Here is a 20,353-nt window from a genome sequence, read left to right on the forward strand (position 1 = left end):
ATCGATCTCTGCTCCCCTCCACAGCATGTCTTTTTCCTGGTTCTCTCCCTCAGCCCCAACCAGTCCCAGCAGAAGACTGCCCCTCCCTGAGCCTGGTTCTGCTGGAGGTTTCTTCCTGTTAAAAGGGAGTTTTTCCTTCCCACTGTAGCCAAGTGCTTGCTCACAGGGGGTCGTTTTGACCGTTGGGGTTTTACATAATTATTGTATGGCCTTGCCTTACAATATAAAGCGCCTTGGGGCAACTGTTTGTTGTGATTTGGCGCTATATAAAAAAAAATTGATTGATTGATTGATTGATTACCTATTTAAAAAAAAAATCACAAAAAACAGTGGAAACACGAGATATTTAGTGGCTTTTGATTTTGGGGGCGGGTGGGGTATGTCATATTGGTCGAAAACATTTACACACAGTTTTATTGTAAAATGTTCTTACCATCACAGTAATAATCAGATTGAGGAACTTACACGAGCTATAATTAATCCTAAATTATTTGTGTAGCATCTTCAAAATGTGTTGACGTGTGGAGGGCAGAATAAACTACAGTGGTGTTGATCACAGTTGCACGTCAAGTTTGTGCAGTGCTGGAAAATTAATACTTTATTATTATGAATGATCAAATCACAGTTTTAAAGAGAAGTAGTTCTGGTTCCTTTGTGCAAAACTATAAAAAATGTTTCACTTTGAAGGGAACAAAAATGTAAATCATCTAAAAACTAGACAAACACTTTTTGTTTGTTTTTAAGAACTCCTTGAAAGGTGTCTATTTGGTGTGACTGTGGGAGTTGCTGAGACGTTTGCTGGCTGAGTTAAATCAGCAGAGTTGTGCTGAAAAGTCTCACATAGTGAACAAAGCAGCAGAAACTGGATCGGGGAGTGACAGAGTGAAAGAGGAGGGGCCGCAGTGAGAACAGGATCTGACAGACTGATAGGAGGCTTCCTGGCTTCAAGTTGTGCTGTTTTTTTGTCTATGGAACTATGGACTAAACCTGCGCAGGCTGTTTGTTCTGGAAAGATCTTTAAGGTTGTCACACTGATTTTGTCTCGTTTCCTTCCATGTTGCTTTGCAGCATTGTTTCAGTGTCTGTGAACAAGGCGACTTCCAGAAAGTAACTGTTTTGTGCTTTGCAGTTTTTGTAGCCGACTGTTGAACGCCGCCGACAGCAGACGGGGTGAGTGATGGTTTCACGTTTCACAGTCAGGCCCAGTGTAGACTGTCAGCTTTAAATCAAGATGTCTAAACCAAAATTTGACATTAACCATTTAAGAATGATGCCATTCTTTATGTGTAGTACCTTCATTTTCAAATTCCATAAGTAAATGTACAAACTAAATACGAGTATAATCGATTACTAATACACATGAATATTTTGACAGCCAGCTTTCTGTGGACAAGTCAGGAGATGAATACATGAACATGTTGAAGTCACTGAATGTGTCTTGGACATTATTTACATCCGTGTGCAGAAAGTCAGTCAGTGTGGAGAAAAGGACAAGTGAGGAAGGCCAACAAAACACCCAGACACACCTGGAGGACTCAGAGATGAGAAACTCTACGTCGTGCAGCTTTTGTCTGCTGCATCAGCAGTTAACACAGTTTGATGTGGCACAGACGAGATGTGAAATTTCAACAGCAGAGTGCCAGAAGGCACATGGGATGTTCAAGCTGAGGCGTGATCTGTTATCTTAACAAAATAAAAAAAATCAATCAATCAATCTTGCTCTGTTCTGCTCCACCATGAAGCTGTAAAAAAATGCACAATGCTGAGTTTCTTCAGTCACAGCCAAAGTCTTGGTGGCTTCCCTCATGAGTCTCCTTCCTTCTCGCTCAGTCACTCAGTTTTTCAGGACTGCCTACTCCAACACATCTGGTTAAATTTCAACTCCATTGTGGCGGCAAATGTGCAAAACGAGGAAATTGCCACTGTCCAAATACTTGTGGACCTGTCTGTAAGTGCATACAGCCGACCCTTTTCAGGACAGATTAAAACAGGGTTTTGTTTAGTTTTTTTTTTTTACTTTGTGAGGTCAAACACCACGTTGGACTCAGTCGTCGTCTCGGCGTTAGAACCGGCTGTAAAATGTGTGGCGGTTCTTTCCTTTGACCTGACCTCTGACCTCTTGTGGGTGTGACCAGTAGTTCCTCTTTTTGCATCTGGCCAAAGAGCACTAATTCCCTGTGCCCAAGCTGAAAGAATGTCAGGAATTTGAAAGTGCAGCAGTGAAGGTGTGACCTCGTCTCTTTCCAGAGAAAATTCTTATCAGGCAGCCGCGGACTTGCTGCAGCTTCCTGAATGGATTCTACTTGCTGTGTGAATTGAAGTTCTCTTTTTATTTGAATGGAACAGTTGATGGGAAAATGACAGCGAGATGATGACGGACACAAATCTATAAGCCAAGAGACGTCTGGCTGATCGTTTACGTGGATCAGCCTCCTCGACAACAAGGCCAATTCCTTTGTTTTTCCTGAACACAAAAGATTTTTTGCTTTGAGATCAAAAGATGAATATAAAGAATAGATTAGAAAGTCTGCTTTTATCTAACAGCGCCTTTTGATTTAGATTGCCTAAGTTTTGGGTGAGCAAAAATACTGGAACAGATGTGATAAAAGAGAATATTTGGTCACCAAATCCTTATTTTTTTTTCTTGTCTCATTCTTTTCCAGTAGTGTGTGTGTGTGTGTGATATTCTTTGGGTTGTAAGGTTTGTAAACTGACTCAGCTGGTTCCTCTTTTGTGGAGTTGGTGGTGTGTTTTGCATCGCTGTGTTGCTGTGCAGTGAAGTTCCTTATTTTGGAGGCATCTGTCATTTTGCAGACTGAAGGTTCCTGGAGATTTCTGAATTGATTGTGCTGATGCCATCAGGAGTTACATCATCAGTAAAGAGTTCCAGAAGCAGCCTTGCACCGTGTTTCCTTGATGATCTTGTATATTTCTGGATCATGAGTACATATTGCTCTGACGCTCAGTGGGTTGAATCTTGCACTGTGGCGTCTGTATTTCTGATCCTGAGCTCCTCTTTGGACAGCAGGTTGGGATACATTCAGTCCTTCCCAACACACAGAAGGTGGAGCTCCGTGTGTTAAGATGATGAGGTACCAACATGTGGACCTGGGTTGGATTCCCAGTCGTCTTGGTCCAGCCTGCTGTAAATGGGGACCAGCCGTGGCTGGTGAAGTGTCCCGGGTTGGACTGGCGTCTCGTCCATGTGCAGGTTGTTGTTGTGGATGTCATAGACTTGTTTTGAGGGTTTCTTCACAGCTCTCACATTGTTTCAGTCAGCAGTTGTTATCTTCCTTGGTGGACTCATTCATGCTCAGAGCACTCGTGTTCACACGTTCTCATGGTGACATACCACATGGTGTCGTTGGCTGCCTCTGTGTGATTTAACTCCTCAGCTTCAGAACATGTGGCTTTTCTCCCACAAACTTTGATTCTTCATGTTGACTTTTCCTTTTTAAACACTTGAACTCTAAAACTGAGACGACTCATTCAGAGCTATTAAAAGTTTGACAGGACACACTTTTCAATTCAATTTATTTATTTATTCAATTCAATTCAATTTATTTCATTTATATAGCGCCAAATCACAACAGAGTTGCCTCAAGGTGCTTCACACAGTAAGGTCTAACCTCACCAACCCCCAGAGCAAGAACACAGAAGACAGTGGGAAGAAAAAATTCCCTCTGATAATATTGAGGAAGAAACTTCAAGCAGACCAGACTCGGAGAGCGACCCTCTGCTTGGGTCATTCAGTTACAAGGTTTTGCAAAGTTGCATCATCGGTCAGTTATATGTTACAAAATTTCCGCTCACCCATAAATGGAGGATTGTGACACGAAACGTGTGGCTGTGCTGAATATTCTATGTTGTTTAACACATATAGAGATCATAAAAAAGGACATTCTAACCCGTTTTCAGCTTCTGACCTGAAACCCAAATGTCTTCAGCATACAGCTAAAGTAAAGGACTTGGACTTGTTTAAATATTTGTGTCTATATTGTTGCGTTGACCAAAACCAAATTTAAAACATATAAAATTGTGCTCAAAAATTTACATACCCAGGCAAAATTTTTATGTTTTTAGCCATTTTTCAGAGTGTATGAATGATAACACAAAAACTGTTTTTCACCATTGATTGTCAAACAGCTGTGTTTATGCTTTTGGCCACCATGAGTCTCATCAAACATGTAAGTTTCTTCTGAGCCCAACTATAAAATGTTCAGTCACATATGAAAAATATTGTATGTTTCATTTGTATTAGACACCTGATTATTTTGTAGGTTTACAGCCTAAGTGCATGATTTCCACAAACCACAATAATAATCAGGCAGCAATAACTTGATCAACATGATTTATTTTTATTATTTTATTTTATCAGCATTATTTATTTATTTATTTTGTATGTGCTTTCAAGTGGAAGTAGTTTTATGCTAATTATTGTTGAGGGTTTGGGGGCGTGCCTAAGACTTTTGCGCAGTGTTTTAGAATTGGTGGCAGTAATTAAACCATTACTTAAAAAGCCATCACTTGACCCAGCTATCTTAGCTAATTATAGGCCAATCTCCAACCTTCCTTTTCTCTCAAAAATTCTTGAAAGGGTAGTTGTAAAACAGCTAACTGATCATCTGCAGAGGAATGGTCTATTTGAAGAGTTTCAGTCAGGTTTTAGAATTCATCATAGTACAGAAACAGCATTAGTGAAGGTTACAAATGATCTTCTTATGGCCTCGGACAGTGGACTCATCTCTGTGCTTGTCCTGTTAGACCTCAGTGCTGCTTTTGATACTGTTGACCATAAAATTTTATTACAGAGATTAGAGCATGTCATAGGTATTAAAGGCACTGTGCTGCAGTGGTTTGAATCATATTTATCTAATAGATTACAATTTGTTCATGTAAATGGGGAATCTTCTTCACAGACTAAAGTTAATTATGGAGTTCCACAAGGTTCTGTGCTAGGACCAATTTTATTCACTTTATACATGCTTCCCTTAGGCAGTATTATTAGACGGTATTGCTTAAATTTTCATTGTTATGCAGATGATACCCAGCTTTATCTATCCATGAAGCCAGAGGACACACACCAATTAGCTAAACTGCAGGATTGTCTTACAGACATAAAGACATGGATGACCTAATTTCCTGCTTTTAAACTCAGATAAAACTGAAGTTATTGTACTTGGCCCCACAAATCTTAGAAACATGGTGTCTAACCAGATCCTTACTCTGGATGGCATTACCCTGACCTCTAGTAATACTGTGAGAAATCTTGGAGTCATTTTTGATCAGGATATGTCATTCAAAGCGCATATTAAACAAATATGTAGGACTGCTTTTTTGCATTTACGCAATATCTCTAAAATCAGAAAGGTCTTGTCTCAGAGTGATGCTGAAAAACTAATTCATGCATTTATTTCCTCTAGGCTGGACTATTGTAATTCATTATTATCAGGTTGTCCTAAAAGTTCCCTAAAAAGCCTTCAGTTAATTCAAAATGCTGCAGCTAGAGTACTGACAGGGACTAGAAGGAGAGAGCATATCTCACCCATATTGGCCTCTCTTCATTGGCTTCCTGTTAATTCTAGAATAGAATTTAAAATTCTTCTTCTTACTTATAAGGTTTTGAATAATCAGGTCCCATCTTATCTTAGGGACCTCGTAGTACCATATCACCCCAATAGAGCGCTTCGCTCTCAGACTGCAGGCTTACTTGTAGTTCCTAGGGTTTGTAAGAGTAGAATGGGAGGCAGAGCCTTCAGCTTTCAGGCTCCTCTCCTGTGGAACCAGCTCCCAATTCAGATCAGGGAGACAGACACCCTCTCTACTTTTAAGATTAGGCTTAAAACTTTCCTTTTTGCTAAAGCTTATAGTTAGGGCTGGATCAGGTGACCTTGAACCATCCCTTAGTTATGCTGCTATAGACTTAGACTGCTGGGGGGTTCCCATGATGCACTGAGTGTTTCTTTCTCTTTTTGCTCTGTATGCACCACTCTGCATTTAATCATTAGTGATCGATCTCTGCTCCCCTCCACAGCATGTCTTTTTCCTGGTTCTCTCCCTCAGCCCCAACCAGTCCCAGCAGAAGACTGCCCCTCCCTGAGCCTGGTTCTGCTGGAGGTTTCTTCCTGTTAAAAGGGAGTTTTTCCTTCCCACTGTAGCCAAGTGCTTGCTCACAGGGGGTCGTTTTGACCGTTGGGGTTTTACATAATTATTGTATGGCCTTGCCTTACAATATAAAGCGCCTTGGGGCAACTGTTTGTTGTGATTTGGCGCTATATAAAAAAAATTGATTGATTGATTGAATTGTAACAGTGACATATAAAAAGTGTTTTTCTCTCGTTCCTCGGCCCTGTTTGCTTCTTTTCATGCTAGTATAATGATAAGTGTCATTTAAAATAATCACAACAGGAGCTCACAGTCAGTCATCGTTTTTTATGTGCAGAAATTGAAAACAAGAAAAACCCAAAATGGATTCAGTAAACGGGGGGGACCAGGGCAAAATGTTCTTAAGCTCATTGTTCGGGTTTCCGGTTCTGAAGAGCAGCTGTTTGGCTTCAGTCAGTTTTTTGTGTTTCGTCCTTTTGAGTCACCATAAATAATAAACATCATCCGTCACGTTTCGTCATCACTGTTTGTGAGCGGGTGATCTTTTTTTGGCATGTTTGATCAGCCCGGCCACAGGAAGAGGAAGTGACTACATCGATTTCACAAACACACCGCTGTTGTTTACTGCTTCTTCTCCATATTTTCACACATTTGACAGTTTCACTCGGCTGTGTCTCAAGAGAAAAATGTTGTCTCTGGTCTCCGGTGCTCAAGAAACCTGGATTTGGACCACCGATAAATCACCCTGTAATATTAAAATGTGTTTCCTCATCAAAACTGATGTGAACTTTGATCCATGAGGTTTCTGAAGTTGGACCCTGTAACTGGAGCTCCAGAGCCCAGACTTCTTTAGTTTGGAGGATCCTGCTATATTCTGTGGGACTTATTCTCCAAAGGCATCGGGCCCCTTGATGCTTTAGGGAAGGATTTTCTTTCACCAAATCATTAAATGCAGGTTTGCATCTCAGATGTACCTTCTGGCAAATTGTAGCTGAACTTTCAGGTCTTCTTTTTAATAAAATCCTCCTCTGTACTATTTCATCATGAAGCTTTATAACTGGAGATACAAAATGCAAAACATGCACAATTTCTCCAATCACTGTCAGAGAAGCCTGTAACAACTTCTGGGTTGTCTGGGTGTCTTGGTGGCTTTCCTCACTCTTCTCCTTCAGTTTTTGAGAACTGTCTACTCCACACAGATTTACCACAGAGTGTCATACTGTTTGTATTTCTTCATAATTGATGTAAATAAAGTCCAAGACACATTCAGTAACTTGGAAATGTTTATGTATCCATCCCCTGACTTGTCTGAAGAAAACTGATTATTTACAGGTATTATACAAAAGCGTTCCACTACTTATGCAACCCATCATCTTGGCTTTTATATTTTTTATTCATTTATATCAGGTTCTAGAGATTTGCTTTGAGTTTGAGTTTAAGGAAGATAATTTTAGAAGTGTTTATATTGAGAAGCCTGATTTACTTTTTGTATCTGAAATGCCATAAACAAAGTGTGAAGTACGAAGGGGCTGAATATGTTTGGAGGCCACTGTGCACTGACCCTTACTGGAGTAGTCGGGTATTGAAAATGGATGGATAGATGTGTTTATATACTGAAAAATCATGTCTTCATTATTAATAATTATAACTGTTGATATAGGGCTTCACCAGGAATCAAAACACTGAACAAAATAAACTCCAGTAATAAAAGAATAAATGCTAATAATAAAAGTACACTACAGCAATACACAAAATCCCCAAATTAAAGAGTTGAAGACTTGTACAACCAGTGTGACTTGTTCTCCGAAAAGTACAGTGTAGTTGTAGAGTCCGATGGTCTAGGTATGTTTGTCAGCAAGGAAAGATTTACTGACCCTGAGTTTGCAGGTGATGCTGTGAACTTTATGGAATCAATGCACATCCTGATTGGAGCACCTGAGAAGCTGAAGGATGAGTCGGAATGTCTGGGTTTCTGATTTTTAATGACTTCCTGAGCTCAGCTGTCAGAAGTGAATCTGTATGTGGTGAAAGTGTCAAACTTGCAGAAATGCTCACTTATTGGCACGGTGGTGATGTTCATGTCTCCACCCTGAGTCCTGGATAGATTTTTGTATCCAGGCCAGTTCACCTGACTCATCCTGCAAGGATACCATGACCTGGATAGCTGGGAATCTCCACAGACTTCCAGTCTGGTGGATGTGCAAGAAGGATGCAGCTCCAGCAAACGTTCCCAGACCTGATATCGGAGAACGCCTGTGCAAGTGATGACACGTAACTCGTGCCGACTGTTAATTGATACTGTTAGATAAATTATACGGTCAAAAACATGTTTATCGGTTATTATCATCTATTAACATCTGCTCATTTGCAAACTGTTCTTTCTGTATGTTAAAAATCTGCAAACTTTTCTTTTAGATATTCACAGCTGCAGCCTGTTTATAGTTTTTAGCAAGCTTCAGCAAAATGACTCACTCTGTACAAAATCAGGAATGATTCAGTTGTCACTCTGTACAAGATCGGGATGATTCAGTTGTTTGCAAACATATCTACACATGACACATGAATGATTCAGTTGATTACAAATGTATCTGCACAAATGGACTCAACTCACTCATCTTTTGTTTTCCTTAATAAAAGAGCCCGCCAGGAGGTCACAGTCAGAGAACTGCATGAGGCTGTCAGGCTCTGTGTGTCTCTCCTTTGCAAAGCTTACTAAAGACATGTTGGCTCTCTGTCTGGCTCTTTTCTTGTATGTCTAGCCGAGAACAAACCTGACAGATACCTTACGTTATTTCAGCAAAAGACAGAATTATAGTTTTGCAGTAATCATGACAGAACAGTAAGTGCACGGAATGATTCCTGAAAAATGACGGCTGTTTTGCAGTATGAAATACTGCAATATGTACAATATTAACTATACAATATATTTGAATAGCCTCTGTGTGTGTGTGTGTGTGTGTGTGTGTGTGTGTGTGTGTGTGTGTGTGTGTGTGTGTGTGTGTGTGTGTGTGTGTGTTCATGTCACTGAAACACGCTGGATCCACAGTTCAGTGCAGAACTTGGACTTTACACAGTGGTGCTCAAATCTTTATTAAGCAGCCACAAGTGGGTTTTTTTTTTTTTTTTTTCTGAAGCAGTGGTTTTGTTTTGAAATGGGAATCATTTTATGGTGTGGTTATTTCATTTAGTTTTCCAATAGATTTGAAGATTAAATCATTTTATGAAGCAATCAATTGAGCAATTTGAGCCTTTGAAACATAATTTTAGAAAGCAAGTGTTTCATTTATTTGTGGGAGAGTCGAAAGAATGAATCACTTTCTGATGTAATTGATTTTGCATTGTGAGCCTTTTGAAACATAATTCTATGAAGCAGTTGATTAATTTGGTGTAAAATAAGAAATGGAGTCATTTCTGCTGTTACCCCCCCCACCCCCCCGTGGCTCTGCCTGTGGCTGTGACACACTGATTGGGTGTGTTGTTAGTGTGATTAGTTTGACTCTCGTTCCTTACTGTCTTGTGTTTATTGTAAGATCGACACGCCAGAAATTCTTCAAACAATCAACCCAGCACGAAACCACGAGGGCGGAGCCTGACCTGACCTGACCTCTTAGGAATGACTCAAATCAACATGAACCTGTGTGTATGTTTGTGTGTTTGCAGATGAGCGATCAGGACAGCAGCACCTCCTCGTCTCAGACGGAGGGAGACACAAACCAGAGCGAGCGTCCTCCTCCCACCGGCTCCGCTTTCTCCACTTTGCACGCAGCCATCCGCATCAAACAAAAGTACTGGGCCATGAAGAGGCTGCGCCAGGAGATGGTGCTGGCAGGATCCAGAGTCCCCACAGGAGCTCCCTCCGGCATCAGCCCCAAGATCTTCACCTTTGAAGGGCTGACTCCTTCTGGCTACTCCGCCCTGCCGTCCTCCAGCCATCAGAGGAAAAAGAGGAGGAGGAAGAAGCGGGTGTTGTTTCCTCACGGAGGCGGCCGCAGGGTCCCGCCCACCAAGGAGCACAGCAGGGCCACATACTGCCTCTATCTGCTGTGTGCCATCGTCTTCCTGCAGGTGGGCACAGACCCCAGACCAGCCAGCTGTCAGTCATCAGTTAGAATGAAACCTGCAGCGTGTTGGCCGTCCTGACACAGGGTTCGACCTCACGACACCTGCTCTGTTTCAGTGTCTCAAACAAACTCTTTCTTCAGACTTCAGACAACTTTATTGATCCCAAAAAAGAGCAATTATGTTTACACTCCAATTACCTCAGACAAGATACAGCAATTAATCCACAATTATTACTTGTTTACCGTAATAATGGCACACATCAAAATTAAAGACAACACATATACATTTGACATTGTTTATGTGCACTAAACTTGAAGCAGTCCATCATCCGAATGGAGGCAAAGTGGGTGAAGGCCGCTGCAACTATAAGTCGCGCTGCCAGGCAAGCTTGAGAGAAGACGAGGCCTGCCGCAGGGAGGGAGGGGCAGAGAGATGCGACCGCCCTCGTCGGAGTCCCAGGCCTTTGTCTTTGGGTCCAAGTCAACTTCCTGTTGGAGTCTTAGTGAGCAGAAGTGGTCCCACTCTTCAGTGTCCTGCTGCCCGGTTTAACCTTCTGCTGACGAGTGACCACACGCAGAGGCTGGATGTCTTTGGTGTTCAGTCTCGTTGGACCCTTCTGTGCCGCCAGAATGACTTTGTGTCAAACAGACGGTGACTTAGGGAGACTCAGGGAGGCATGTTACACTGTCAGCTCTGACCTTTTGGTCATGTATGTCTTTGTGTGTGTGTGTGTGGGGGGGGGGGGGGGGGGGGGGGGGTGTTGGCATGAATCCAGCATGCAAGAGCTTCAGGGTTGAGGATCCCCAGTACGTGGAAAAGGCCGAGATACATACGTGTAGATGGGTGAAATCAGGGGGTGTGAATGGACCAGTTGGGCAGTTTGTAGTGTGATGCCTCCATCCACACATGCTCCCTGACCTGACCTGACCTTAAAGAGGACACAACCAAATGATGGGGAGCTTCATCATTTCCTCAACTCACTTGCAGAACTAAACCATTGACATTGTGTAGATTTACAATCCCAAATCAGAAAAAGTTGGGACTGTATGAAAAATGTAAAACACAACAAAAAAAACATTCAGCCTGTAACACAGTCTAAAAAAAGTTGGAATGTCAAAGCATTTCCCACTTTGTATTATTGCCATTCTTTCTCATAACAATGAAGACATTTAGGCATTGAGGATACCAGTGAAGAAGGGTTTCAGGTGTTATGTTGTCCTGTTCTTTCTGCAAACACATCTCAAGGTGTACAACAGTAAGGGGTGGTTGTTTGTGCTTTTTCCCCCAAAATTCTTCACACACTCTCAGTTGGGGACAGATCAGGACTGCAGGCAGGCCACTCCAGTATCCGTATCATCTTCTTCTGCAGCCATGCCTTTGTAATGTGTGCAGAATGTGGTTTTGCATTGTCGTTAAAAAATGTATGGACGTCCTTGGAAAAGACGTCACCTTGAAGGCAGCCTGTGTGACTCTAAAATCTCAATATACTTTTATACATTAATGTTATGTTCACAAATGGCACTTAGAAGTTTACTGTGCAAAATAAGAACTTTTGCTAACATCTCTGGGCTGTGAGGCATCTCAGTTGGACCGTCACACAGTGGAAACATATTGTGGTCAGACGAAGCAGTATTCTAGACGTTTTTTTTTTTGTTTTTTTTTTAAGGAAATGGGCACCGTGTGCTCTAAGCAAAGATAAAAAGGACCATCCAGACTGTTATCACCAACATGTCCAAAACCCATGGTGTGTGTATGGTGTGGGGTTGTGTCAGTGCCCTTGGCAAAGGTAATTTACACTTTGTGATGGCAGCATCGATCCAGAGTACATTGAGATTTTAGAACAACATCTGTTCCAGGAGTGGTCATGAATTTAGAAAGTGATGCAAACTATTGGTTGAGCTAATAGGATTAATAAATGGAATCGTTTTGACTGTGTTGAATGTTTGGTCTCTAAATTATTGGTCAAACAAGATCGACATCCATTGGGTTCTTCTGTGACACACATTATCTCCTAACGTGATAATTAACCATAATACTGCTCCTTTGTAAAACTCCATTAGTTCAACCAGTAATGTGCATCATGTTTTCCTAAAATTGGAGCAAATTGAACTTTTGACCCCTGTGCAAACTGAAATTCAATTTGTCAGTTTTTGCTGTTTGAACCCCAAAAGTCTATAACATTCAGTCATAGGTGGTTCGACACCTTTTTGGAATCTCTATGAAAAACGTGATATACTTTTCAGTATGATTGGAGCTTTTTAAAATTTTGACCCCTGTCTAATTTGTCACTGACCCCTACCTGGCTATAGCTCCCACCCTGGGATGGTCATCATATGTTTTTGTGTAAGCCATTGTACACTGAGGATGGATCGTAGGTGTTTAGTCGCCTTAAGCGGTGCTAAAAACCTGTTAATCACTGTGTTGCTGCCAAGGTCACATTCTTACTGTGTGTGACTCTTCTATCTCCAGGTCTACAACGCCATAGAGAACCTAGATGACCACGTTCTCAGATATGACCTGGACGGGTTGGACAAAACACTCAAGAGGGAGGTGTTTGGCCAGCAGGGAGCAGTAGAGGGCCTGCTAGCCCAACTTAAGGAGTACCTGTCCACCTATGTCCACAGCAAGCCTCTAGTGTTGTCCCTGCATGGTCCCAGTGGAGTGGGTAAGAGCCACCTGGGACGCCTTCTGGCGGGACACTTCCGCTCAGTGGTTGGGGAGTCCATGGTGCTGCAGTACTATGTCCTGCACCACTGTCCTCAGGAGGCTGACACCTCACTGTGCACCAGCAAACTGTCTCAGCAGATCTCCAGAATAGTGGAACAAGCTGAAGAAGAGGAGAAGATCCCACTGTTCATCTTTGATGAGGCTGAGCACATGCACAATGAGATCCTGGATACACTGCGAGAGCTTATGTTGTCCCAAAGGTCCAATGAATACCTGAATGTTATTTATCTCTTCCTGAGCAATCTGGGTCACGCCCACATCACCAAACATATACTGCAGAACTCCTCGAGTATTTCTCAGTTGATTACAGGAGCTGGTCATAGTAACCTGATAAAAGAACTCGTGCCCATATTACATAAAAGCCTGGAGAAACTTCACCCGCTGTGGACAGAGGCCGTCCTGCTCCCTCTGGGCTTACTGGACAAGAGTCATGTGATGGAATGTTTCCTGGACGAAATGAGCCGAGAAGGTTTCTACCCCGATCCTTCCAACATAGAGCGCCTAGCGGGGGACATAGAATATTATCCCCCTGTAGGAGGACACAAATATTCCAAGACGGGCTGTAAGCAAGTCGTGGCTAAAGTTAACCTGCTGTGAAACCTGCTCTGTGGTCTCCATTTGGAAGGTCCACATGCTTTATGTGTGAAGAAATTCTACACGGGAACTCCTGAGGTTACAAAACTTGAATAACACAGCTTGGAGCCAAAAAAAAACGTGATCTCTCTCACGTGTTCTTGTTTTGAGCCAAGCTGGTGGTTCAGCTTTAGCAATCAATGAAAGAAAACAGAACTTGGCATTCATCGGAACTTGTTTCTACAGCTGAAACGGTTCCAACTGAGGTTCCAACACAGCAAACCAAGACAGAAGGGCCATTAGCATACAGCTATTTGGAAAAAATAAATAAAACAACAACTCGATTGGACACGTTTTTGAATGGCTAAGGGTGAAAATGATCAGCAGAGCCGCCATCTTATGTAGGTAACTGTGTTTGGCTCAGCTTAAAGTGTCACTGACATGAGCTGTATGTTCAGCTCCAGTCTGTCAAAACCTCCCCAACCGGGGAATGTTTTCAGCTGTTTATCTGTTTTTAACAGGATAACTCGCAAAGTAAGGAGCAGCTTTAAATGTGGTGAACAGGTGGATAATGTTCTTGCAAATAAATGATTCAGTTGCGATCAATCAATCAATCAATTTTTTTTTTATATAGCGCCAAATCACAACAAACAGTTGCCCCAAGGCGCTTTATATTGTAAGGCAAGGCTATACAATAATGATGTAAAACCCCAACGGTCAAAACGACCCCCTGTGAGCAAGCACTTGGCTACAGTGGGAAGGAAAAACTCCCTTTTAACAGGAAGAAACCTCCAGCAGAACCAGGCTCAGGGAGGGGCAGTCTTCTGCTGGGACTGGTTGGGGCTGAGGGAGAGAACCAGGAAAAAGACATGCTGTGGAGGGGAGCAGAGATCGATCACTAATGATTAAATGCAGAGTGGTGCATACAGAGCAAAAAGAGAAAGAAACACTCAGTGCATCATGGGAACCCCCCAGCAGTCTAAGTCTATAGCAGCATAACTAAGGGATGGTTCAGGGTCACCTGATCCAGCCCTAACTATAAGCTTTAGCAAAAAGGAAAGTTTTAAGCCTAATCTTAAAAGTAGAGAGGGTGTCTGTCTCCCTGATCTGAATTGGGAGCTGGTTCCACAGGAGAGGAGCCTGAAAGCTGAAGGCTCTGCCTCCCATTCTACTCTTACAAACCCTAGGAACTACAAGTAAGCCTGCAGTCTGAGAGCGAAGCGCTCTATTGGGGTGATATGGTACTACGAGGTCCCTAAGATAAGATGGGACCTGATTATTCAAAACCTTATAAGTAAGAAGAAGAATTTTAAATTCTATTCTAGAATTAACAGGAAGCCAATGAAGAGAGGCCAATATGGGTGAGATATGCTCTCTCCTTCTAGTCCCCGTCAGTACTCTAGCTGCAGCATTTTGAATTAACTGAAGGCTTTTTAGGGAACTTTTAGGACAACCTGATAATAATGAATTACAATAGTCCAGCCTAGAGGAAATAAATGCATGAATTAGTTTTTCAGCATCACTCTGAGACAAGACCTTTCTGATTTTAGAGATATTGCGTAAATGCAAAAAAGCAGTCCTACATATTTGTTTAATATGTGCTTTGAATGACATATCCTGATCAAAAATATATTCTTAGATCCAGAATATATTCTGGAACTGAGATCCAGAAGAATGTTTGACACACAGCAAAATTTAACTCAAAATGTTGTGAGAGGATGTTGATGAATTTTGGAGAATAGATGAATAATGTGCTAGAAAATGTGGGATTTTATTTTGAAATTCATCTGTGGCCTTGGCTGAGGAATTCGTTCTGTGTTTTCTCAGTTTGTACAATCATTTATACAAAGTAATATCTCTCAGATACCCAGAATGTTTGCTTCAGCTTATTATTAAAGACTAAATCCGTAGATAAAGTGTTATTAAAAGCCCAAAGATATGCATGACATTATCCCACAATAAGATGATCACATGCACTCAGAAATATCTTGACATTTACAGCAGCTGCACTTCCTGTTGGTCTTCAAGATATTTTGCTACTTGTTCAGTCAAAATTAAATAAAATGGACTGCATTTATATAGCACTTTTCCATCTGCATCCGTTGCTCAAAGGAAAATAAACTAAGAAATAAATACTAATAGCAGCATGATTATTTCTTATTAATCATGGGATTCTCCTTTTAATTGATAATTATCACGTAATTACTGCAAGGAAGACATAAATAAGAAAACTACTGAATGTAATTTCTTATCCTGACTTTCTATCGCAAGTGAATTTTGGAGAAGCAATGAATTTTACATATAAGACACAAAAATAACCATCCAGCCCCAAATCATGACAGACTGTATATATTACTGGATCGCTCATCGATCCAACTGATCTGTATATATTACTGGATCGCTCATCGATCCAACTGATCTGTATATATTACTGGATCGCTCATCGATCCCACTGATCTGTATATATTACTGGATCGCTCATCGATCCACTGATCTGTATATATTACTGGATCGCTCATCGATCCAACTGATCTGTATATATTACTGGATCGCTCATCGATCCAACTGATCTGTATATATTACTGGATCGCTCATCGATCCACTGATCTGTATATATTACTGGATCGCTCATCGATCCAACTGATCTGTATAACTGGATCGCTCATCGATCCCACTGATCTGTATATATTACTGGATCGCTCATTGATCCAACTGATCTGTATATATTACTGGATCGCTCATCGATCCAACTGATCTGTATATATAACTGGATCGCTCATCGATCCACTGATCTGTATATATTACTGGATCGCTCATCGATCCAACTGATCTGTATAACTGGATCGCTCATCGATCCCACTGATCTGTATATATTACTGGATCGCTCATCGATCCCACTGATCTGTATATATTACTGGATCGCTCATTGGTCCACTGATCTGTATATATTACTGGATCACTCATTGATCCCACTGATCTGTATATATTACTGGATCGCTCATTTGTCTACTGATCTGTATATATTACTGGATCGCTCATTGATCCCACTGATCTGTATATATTACTGGATCGCTCATTTGTCCACTGATCTGTATATATTACTGGATCGCTCATCGATCCCACTGATCTGTATATATTACTGGATCGCTCATCGATCCAACTGATCTGTATATATTACTGGATCGCTCATCGATCCACTGATCTGTATATATTACTGGATCACTCATTGATCCAACTGATCTGTATAACTGGATCGCTCATCGATCCCACTGATCTGTATATATTACTGGATCGCTCATCGATCCCACTGATCTGTATATATTACTGGATCGCTCATCGATCCCACTGATCTGTATATATTACTGGATCGCTCATTGGTCCACTGATCTGTATATATTACTGGATCACTCATTGATCCCACTGATCTGTATATATTACTGGATCGCTCATTTGTCTACTGATCTGTATATATTACTGGATCGCTCATTGATCCCACTGATCTGTATATATTACTGGATCGCTCATTTGTCCACTGATCTGTATATATTACTGGATCGCTCATCGATCCCACTGATCTGTATTACTGGATCGCTCATCGATCCCACTGATCTGTATATATTACTGGATCGCTCATCGATCCCACTGATCTGTATATATTACTGGATCGCTCATTGGTCCACTGATCTGTATATATTACTGGATCACTCATTGATCCCACTGATCTGTATATATTACTGGATCGCTCATTTGTCCACTGATCTGTATATATTACTGGATCGCTCATCGATCCACTGATCTGTATATATTACTGGATCACTCATTGATCCAACTGATCTGTATAACTGGATCGCTCATCGATCCCACTGATCTGTATATATTACTGGATCGCTCATCGATCCCACTGATCTGTATATATTACTGGATCGCTCATTGGTCCACTGATCTGTATATATTACTGGATCGCTCATCGATCCCACTGATCTGTATTACTGGATCGCTCATCGATCCCACTGATCTGTATATATTACTGGATCGCTCATCGATCCCACTGATCTGTATATATTACTGGATCGCTCATTGGTCCACTTATCTGTATATATTACTGGATCACTCATTGATCCCACTGATCTGTATATATTACTGGATCGCTCATTTGTCCACTGATCTGTATATATTACTGGATCGCTCATCGATCCCACTGATCTGTATAGATTACTGGATCGCTCATTGGTCCACTGATCTGTATATATTACTGGATCGCTCATTGATCCAACTGATCTGTATATATTACTGGATCGCTCATTGATCCCACTGATCTGTATATATTACTGGATCGCTCATCGATCCCACTGATCTGTATATATTACTGGATCGCTCATCGATCCCACTGATCTGTATATATTACTGGATCGCTCATTGATCCCATTGATCTGTATATATTACTGGATCGCTCATAGATCCCACTGATCTGTATATATTACTGGATCGCTCATCGATCCACTGATCTGTATATATTACTGGATCGCTCATCGATCCAACTGATCTGTATATATTACTGGATCGCTCATTTGTCCACTGATCTGTATATATTACTGGATCGCTCATCGATCCAACTGATCTGTATATATTACTGGATCGCTCATTTGTCCACTGATCTGTATATATTACTGGATCACTCATTGATCCAACTGATCTGTATATATTACTGGATCGCTCATTGGCCCCACTGATCTGTATATATTACTGGATCGCTCATCGCTCCCACTGATCTGTATATATTACTGCATCGCTCATTTGTCCACTGATCTGTATATATTACTGGATCGCTCATTGGCCCCCACTGATCTGTATATATTACTGGATCGCTCATCGCTCCCACTGATCTGTATATATTACTGGATCGCTCATCGCTCCCACTGATCTGTATATATTACTGGATCGGTAATCGGTCCACTGATCTGTATATATTACTGGATCGCTCATTGATCCCACTGATCTGTATATATTACTGGATCGCTCATTGATCCCACTGATCTGTATATATTACTGGATTGCTAATCGGTCCACTGATCTGTATATATTACTGGATCACTTATCAATCCCACTGATCTGTATAGATTACTGGATCGCTCATTGGCGCCACTGATCTGTATATATTACTGGATCGCTCATCGATCCCACTGATCTGTATATATTACTGGATCGCTCATTGATCCCACTGATCTGTATAGATTACTGGATCGCTCATTGGCCCCACTGATCTGTATAGATTACTGGATCGCTCATTGGCCCCACTGATCTGTATATATTGCTGGATCGCTTATTGATCCCACTGATCTGTATATATTACTGGATCGCTCATTGATCCCACTGATCTGTATATGTTACTGGATCGCTCATTGATCCCACTGATCTGTATAGATTACTGGATCGCTCATTGGCCCCACTGATCTGTATATATTGCTGGATCGCTTATTGATCCCACTGATCTGTATAGATTACTGGATCGCTCATTGGCCCCACTGATCTGTATATGTTACTGGATCGCTCATTAATCCCACTGATCTGTATAGATTACTGGATCGCTCATTGATCCCACTGATCTGTATATATTGCTGGATCGCTTATTGATCCCACTGATCTGTATAGATTACTGGATCGCTCATTGATCCCACTGATCTGTATATATTGCTGGATCGCTTATTGATCCCACTGATCTGTATAGATTACTGGATCGCTTATTGATCCCACTGATCTGTATATATTGCTGGATCGCTTATTGATCCCACTGATCTGTATATATTGCTGGATTGCTCATTGATCCACACACTTCGTACAATCCACTGAAGCAAACTGGCGGCCATCTTACCACTCCCAACGTATGCAGACTGCACATAGACAGCTATTAGAACGTCAACAATTTCAAGTAATAACTGAGCTGATTCTTATTTATTACTTATTTTTGTTCTTCGGATAATGTAAGATTGATCCTTTCTAATCTATGCCTGCCGTGATTATCTTACTATTTTCTTTCTTTTATTACTTTGACACGTTCCCTTCTATTCTCATTTACTCATATCTTACTGGGACAAATACTCAATTCTAAAAATTATCATTCTTTAATCAAAGTTTATACAAGTTTTGTGGAATCATCAGCAATCTTTATATATATATATATGTGTGTGTGTGTGTGTGGTACCATATGAACAAAAGTGGATGGATAACAAAAGTTATTATGGATAACACAGAAACAGTGAAGTTTTTAAAATAGTTGCATTAAAAGAATGAAACACCACTTAACTGGCTATAGTTAGTTTTCTCTGCAGTGACATTTGTTACACACAGCTCTGTGAGCTTCACCCCAAGTAATAAAACTCATAGCAACAATACCTAAAGCTCCAAAACTATGCACAAGTAGACCTAATAAATGTCTTAAAATACTTCATCCAACACAAAACACACGTGGCTACATATAATGGTTGCTTCACGAGTCACGACCAACATATTTTGTATTTCAGCTTATGAAAAGCCCCTTTTAACAGGATGTTGACCTTGAAAATTTTTTCCAAAGTAAAAAATTTGTGTAATTGGAAACTGGTGTTGGTGGAGGTTTGGGCGCTATGAGTGCGGTGCTCTAGGTTTTTTTTTTTTGCATGCAGGACAGGAGGTGTGGCCAGCAGCACCTTTACATTTAAACTCAGGTACATGCACATACACGTCATTTCAAAAAAACTGAATTTTGATATATTTTTAGCACCAAACTTAATGTGCTGTAAATCATTTAGTGCCACAGAGCAGCTTCCTTCCAGCCACACCATGAGAAGAACGCTGTTGCTCTGAACACAAATGTGCGGTGTAAAAATGTGGAACAAGAAAGCTGTTTAAA

The 20,353-nt window shown here is 41.1% G+C and overlaps 1 protein-coding gene across 2 annotated transcripts; it reads left to right on the forward strand.

The window, feature by feature from the left end:
* The first annotated feature begins 493 nt into the window (after positions 1 to 493).
* tor4aa (torsin family 4, member Aa) lies at positions 494 to 14,073 on the forward strand. 2 transcript variants are annotated; one of them, XM_034192057.1, is made up of 4 exons: positions 494 to 1,022; positions 1,130 to 1,170; positions 9,766 to 10,170; positions 12,637 to 14,073. In XM_034192057.1, exons 3-4 carry the CDS (start codon positions 9,766 to 9,768, stop codon positions 13,489 to 13,491), a joined length of 1,260 nt encoding a protein of 419 aa, XP_034047948.1. In that variant the 5' UTR covers positions 494 to 1,022; positions 1,130 to 1,170; the 3' UTR covers positions 13,492 to 14,073. The 2 variants fall into 2 exon arrangements, with proteins under 2 accessions (XP_034047948.1, XP_034047947.1); XM_034192056.1 differs by having other exon boundaries at positions 494 to 1,170.
* The last annotated feature ends 6,280 nt before the right edge of the window (positions 14,074 to 20,353 follow it).

This window comes from Thalassophryne amazonica, chromosome 17 (genome assembly GCF_902500255.1).
Source record: "Thalassophryne amazonica chromosome 17, fThaAma1.1, whole genome shotgun sequence".
Classification (NCBI taxonomy): Eukaryota; Metazoa; Chordata; class Actinopteri; order Batrachoidiformes; family Batrachoididae; genus Thalassophryne; species Thalassophryne amazonica.